The following is a 6,028-nucleotide window of genomic DNA, read 5'->3' on the forward strand; positions in this document are numbered from 1 at the left end:
ATATTAACTTTAAATTAAACTGGTCTATCCTAAAAACTGCGCCTACCTATAATAACATATCTCAAAAATGTATGTTTTGTCAACAAAAAAGTTTGAAATTATTACTTATTTAGATCAAGAAAATTTACTAAATAAAAAAAACTGAACTTATTTCTAAATGCAGACATAAAAATAAGTACCTTTTAAAAAATTATAAAAACAAATGAGCAAACTTATTAACCAAATTTATTTAATTCTAAATACCAATTAAAAATAATAAATTGTATTAACACTATATATACATATAAATATGTGTATTTATATGTATATATGGTGACCACACGCTCTATTTTGTTTATTACGAATAACTTCCACCGACAGAAACCAGAGTAGGTACAAACGGCGGGGCGGGGCGGATCAGCGGAGCGGATCATTCAAGTGACACGGCACTTTTAATAGTTAAATTTCTGCAAACGAATTCAACCTGAACAAACATATTGCTAAATATTTTTATGATGACTTTTTAGCAAATGGCTGTGCCTGTTTTGATAGGTTGCATAAAGCACCTTAAAATAGAGGTTATTGCAAATCTTATCGCCAAGAGCAATAATGAAGATAGAACAACTACACTCAACAATCCTAAAGCAGGCGAAGTTTATGCCATTCAAGTGAATCATGAAAAAGGTTAGGCAGCAATATTTCAGTGCATTTGTATAGTATTTGTATTTTTTAAATATATTTGTATACTAAAATAGTATAATGTAGTAAATAGCATAGTTTTTGGATTATGCTAGTAAAAATCAATTACGATGCCTAAAGTAAAGTTATACTTTAAACACATTTAAAGAAGTTATACCTGCAATCTACAATGTAGACTGTAGCCTACATGTAGTCTACAAGACTGTATATAGCTTTGTTTCTTTTAATATGTTTAAAGTAAAATCTAACATTACTTAGGCATAGTTTATCCTTTGCTTAAGGCTATGCTATAGTAAAGCAAGATATCTTATTAATAAATATGAAAGGACTTCTAAATGTCATTTAACATTATATTGAATATTTTCAAGATGTCATTTAATATGCAACATTTTTTTGAAGCTAAAAATTGTCTTTCCTATTATAATTTATTTGAAGATTTATTTATTATTGTAAAATGGCTCCATAACAAACTTACATGCTTGTGTCTATTTTATATTATGTCAGTGTAAGACATGCTATAGAAAATAATCTGCAGATTTTTAAATGACCTTTTTTATACATGCTGTTTAAAAGTATCTGTGTTATGATTTTAAAATGTGAGCACCAATGTGCTTTCATTGTACTTGCCTAAAAACAATCATAAATTATAACAATATAGTAACTGCTATATTATTAAAAATATTATTATAATTTAGTAGTAGTATATAAAATGTGTATTATTATTATAATTATAATTATAATTTATTAGTAGTATATATAACTTAGTAGTAGTATATAAAATATAATTTAGTAGTAGTATATAAAGTGAGTTTCTAATTCACTTGCTGTTAACACATAGCTATGTGTTAACAGTGAGTGAATTAGAAACTCACTTTGACAACTCACTTTTGATAATATAGGTATATATTAATAAAAACAAAAACTACTTAGAAGACTTAAGACCAAAAGTAATTTTTGTTTAAGTTTTTTATACTTTTTATTAGTATTAAAAATTTTTATTACTAGTAAAACTCATTAAGTTAATTTTTTTAATGCTAAATATTTGTCTAATTTGTTCTTGAAACTGTTTACATTTGTTGACTTGTGGCAATGTTGAGGTGTTAGCCAGGAATATATTTTATGATAAACAGGAATATATCTATAATTCCGGTTCGAAGCCCTCATGTAACCCAAACTTCTAGCCCTAAAATGGGTGAGACATATTTTCAAAGTTATAACTTTTCAAAACTTTTATAAAATTAAACTTATAATTTTGCAATGAAAATAAAATTATAATATTTTTTCTTTCTTTGATAGAGAATTATCTCTAACTCAGATAAGACTAAATTTTTTTTGGGGAATCCTTATCACAAAAATCTAGTCTTCCTATATTTATGAACAGTAATGCACTGAATGAGTCATCTACCCTTTGACTTCTAGGATCAAATCTTACTTCTGATCTTAACCATCTGCTAAGGTTGTATCTCTTTACCATGCTTGCTACTTTATTACTCCTGATTCTATTCTTTATCTCTGTAAATCTTTATTAGTTATAGTACCAAAAAAACATAGAACTTACATCAATGAGGACCTCAAAGGTATTATTAATTAGTATGATTAGTCAACAAAAAGTTCAATAACATTGTTGGTTTAACAATAAACACAGATTAATTACTACCTAGGTAGCAATAAATTTGTGTTTATTGCTGATAATAAAGTTAGATTAAGGTATTAGTTAACTTTATTATCAATCTTAATTAATTAATATATTGTCAATATCATTATTCAATTTATTTTAGATATTATTACATAAATGTTCAACATGAATATTATTTATTAATATGTTATTGTTCTAACTATATTATCAATCTAAATTTATTACTATATCAATCTTAATCATTCCACTAATACATCAAACTTTGCCATGTTTAAATTGACCAATTTGCTTGCTTAATCGTTTATCTTAAAATAAATAAGTTTTATGACAAATGCCCTGATGTTACTATGTAGCTTAACATGAGTGCAGTTTTTGCTCTCATGCTATGCACATTTTGTGGCATAAGGGCAGATTCGTAAGATGAGAACATTCTGTGTAACTTAATATTGTTACGCAGGCAAAATATTGTAACATGAGGGCAAAATTTGTAGCGCCAGAGCTAGGCAAATCGTAAAATGAGGCCAACTAAGATTACTACTACTACTATACTACTACTACTACTACCACTACCACTACCACTACCACTACCACTACCACTACTACTACTAAAAAAAAAAAAAAAAGAGGTATTGAATTTTGGAAACTTTAAACCCATTGGGAATTCTACAGTATACTCGGTGGCATTTGGCTAATGATTAGGCTAGCTAACACCCTGAATATGTTCCATAAATTTTCTGTTTTGTTTATAAGGAATTCATACCTTGGTATAAACTTGGTTTGTTCTCAGCTGTATTTTTTATTATTACCTCTGCATGTTTTGAACTTTGTTTGTTTGCTTATATTTTTGCTCTTTTTACTCAACAATTTTGGTTGTCCTGATTACTTTCACTTAATTTATATGATGTGAAGTTGTTCTCCATGTATAAAGCAATTCCAATAATTCCAGCAATATCCACCTTTTTGCCTGCCATATCTATTTTTATTTTATACTGTGGAACCTACTAACTATACAATTGATGAGTTGTTAAATCATGCTCTTTTTAGTTCACGCAAAAGTTTAAATTCTCCTTATTTGTTGCCAAGTGATGTTGCATGTAAATATTGTGGTTGTTTATTGTATATGCAATGTAAATGTGTGTGTATATATAAATATATATATATTATTATTATTATTACTTTTTTTTAGATGATTGGCGGGCAGATGGGTATAGGTGGAAGCAAAATGGGTCCAGTAAAATTCCTCGGGCTTTGCCACTTTACACAAAGATCCGTTTTGCCGCAGTTACACCAACAGGAATTTCAAATGATTTCCAGAAGTTTGTGTACTGTGATCTGAGTCGGACAGATCTTGTTGTTACCCATTACATTGGTAACCACAACCTTGCAGTTTTAGTTCCTCATGGTAAATATATCTTGCATTTTGATAATGGTTTTTGTTTTTCTTTTAAAAGTTTTACGTAAGTTTACTACTAAATAAAACCTACTTTAAATAAAATCTTTTAATAATATTTAATTAAAATTCATGTTGTGTAGCCCCCTCTCTTTTTCATTCCAAACTTTGCTTTGAGTTTTTTTTACACTGTCAAGTAACATTTTGTTTTTAAGCAATAAACATTTACTCTGGCCGATGACAACAGTAGGCGGATCAACTGATATAAATCGGCGGATCACGTTTTTTTTTGTAGAACAATCATTAAACTTTACAGAGTTTCATAAACTCTTCACATAAATATGTGATAAAACGTTAGAAGAAAAGTTAAATACAACTGAGAAAAGATGTAAACGCGAAGACTCGTAAATGATAAAGCGATAATAAGAAAAGTTAAAAACAACGATCAGAAAAGACACATACAAGATGACTCGTCCACTCTTCACATCAATAAATGATAAAGCAAAAAGAATTAAGTTAAAAACAACAACTGAGAAAAGACGTAAACATGAAGACTTATCAACCTGCCATATAAATAAATGAAAAGATATCGCAACTGGAAAACAAGCAAAAACTATAAAAGCTCAAAAAAAAGAAAGAATCTAGGAAGTTGGAGTTTTTGTTAGAAGAAGAGATTTAAAGAGGATTTTAAGAGAAAAGAATTTTTAAGAGAATTAAAGAGGATTTTTAAGAAGAGAAAGAATTTTATGATAAGAAGAGTATTTTGATGAGTAAGCAGTTTAATAAGCAATTGAATAAAAGAATTTCAAGTAAGATTTTGTTTTTAAGCATAAACATTCACTCTGGCCGATGACAACAGTAGGCGGATCACCTGATATAAATCGGCGGATCACGTTTTTTTTGTAGAACAATCATTAAACTTTACAGAGTTTCATTTAAACAATAAAAATGTTAGGCGAATCACTTAATATAAATTGGAGGATCACTTTGTTTTTTGGTAGAACTATCATTAAAGCTTATAGAGTTAGACTTAAGCAATCAAAATATTAGGCGTATCACTTCATAAAGTTTGGCGGATCTCTTGATATAATTTGGCGGATCACGTTGTTTTTTTGTAAAACAATCGTTAAAATTAAAGGAGTTTGATTCAAATAATCATAATATTAGGCGGATCACTTGATATAAATTGGCGGAACACTTGATATAAATTGGCGGATCACTTGATACAAATTGGCGGATCACGTTGTTTTTTGAGTTCATAAAATTTATAAGATATTATAAACTTATATACTTTTTTTTTGTCGTTTAATAAAATTGTAATATGCAAATTCCTTCTAAATATTATATCGTTAGTGAATTTAAACTATATCTGATTTGTTTTTTTTAATGAAATATAACTCGCTTTAGTACCGTTTAAATGATCCGCCCCGCCGTTTGTACCGTTTAAATGATCCGCCCCGCTGATCCGCTCCGCCCCGCCGTTTGTACCTACTCCAGAAACCATTCTGTTTATGCGGTCATCAAAAAGCCTTTCAAATCAAAATCGCTAAGTATTGCCGAGTTCTCGACACTTCATTGTACGTCGTTGAAAGAAATTATTAAATGTCGGATTTTCTACCCTACCTTCTGAATCAAAGTATGAAAAAACAATATAATTCAATATCGATGTCTTTTAGCTTGTAGATAACTAGAAACGTTGTGCTTAACAATTTAAACCCTTATTTCTTTAAACATTCATCTTTAAGTTTAAGGACAAAATGCGTCATCCACCATATTTTTGTCAATAATATTTTTTTTAACTTAGCCCAACTTTTGCTAATTATTATTCAGCTTAGACAACAATTTTTCAAAAACAGTTTTTTTTTAAAAAGGAGTTGTAGAAGGTAGGACGAACTACCATAAGAATTTGGACTGGCCTTAAATCACCTGAGCACTGAAATTACTTATATATAATGATAACTTTTTTAAATTGCAATATTTAAATGCTCCGAATCAACATTACTAACGGATTTAACGTAAATTAACTAACAATAAACATCGCTTAATATATTTAGAAACTAAAAATAAGCAAGTTATAGAGGTTAGACAACTAAAATTTTCCTCATTTTGTCCACCTACTCGTCCACTATTTGTGCACTTCAAAAATACTTTGAAGATCACATATTAGAAAAAAAAAAGAAGTTCTTTGAAGATCACATTAGAAAAAAAAAAGAAGTTCTTTGAAGATCACATATTAGAAAAAAAAAAAGTTCGGGAAAATGATTGTTTGCTGGACCATGACTAATAGATCGAAGGTTTCAAAAATTTAATAGCGGTCGTTAACC

General features: G+C 28.7%; 1 protein-coding gene across 4 annotated transcripts; it reads left to right on the forward strand.

The window, feature by feature from the left end:
- Positions 1 to 393: 393 nt before the first annotated feature.
- Positions 394 to 5,433, forward strand: LOC149891007 (uncharacterized). Of its 4 annotated transcripts, none has more exons than XM_090080747.1 (3): positions 394 to 663; positions 3,501 to 3,716; positions 3,920 to 5,433. In XM_090080747.1, exons 1-3 carry the CDS (start codon positions 510 to 512, stop codon positions 3,943 to 3,945), a joined length of 396 nt encoding a protein of 131 aa, XP_089936873.1. In that variant the 5' UTR covers positions 394 to 509; the 3' UTR covers positions 3,946 to 5,433. The 4 variants fall into 4 exon arrangements, 3 of the variants coding, with proteins under 3 accessions (XP_089936873.1, XP_089936874.1, XP_089936872.1); XR_016450386.1 differs by having other exon boundaries at positions 418 to 663; positions 3,501 to 4,513; positions 5,112 to 5,433; XM_090080748.1 differs by having other exon boundaries at positions 418 to 663; positions 5,112 to 5,433.
- Positions 5,434 to 6,028: the final 595 nt, after the last annotated feature.

The sequence above is a fragment of the Hydra viridissima genome, unplaced genomic scaffold, assembly GCF_058129835.1.
Source record: "Hydra viridissima isolate aposymbiotic clone 2 unplaced genomic scaffold, HvirCarnegie_v1 scaffold_3, whole genome shotgun sequence".
Lineage (NCBI taxonomy): Eukaryota > Metazoa > Cnidaria > Hydrozoa > Anthoathecata > Hydridae > Hydra > Hydra viridissima.

Bases quoted from the DNA above. Each gene is read 5' to 3' on its own strand.
- LOC149891007 (XM_090080746.1), top strand. From the start codon at position 510: ATGGCTGTGCCTGTTTTGATAGGTTGCATAAAGCACCTTAAAATAGAG. The intron at 664-3,500 runs GTTAGGCAGCAA...ACTTTTTTTTAG, and splicing joins TCAAGTGAATCATGAAAAAG to ATGATTGGCGGGCAGATGGG.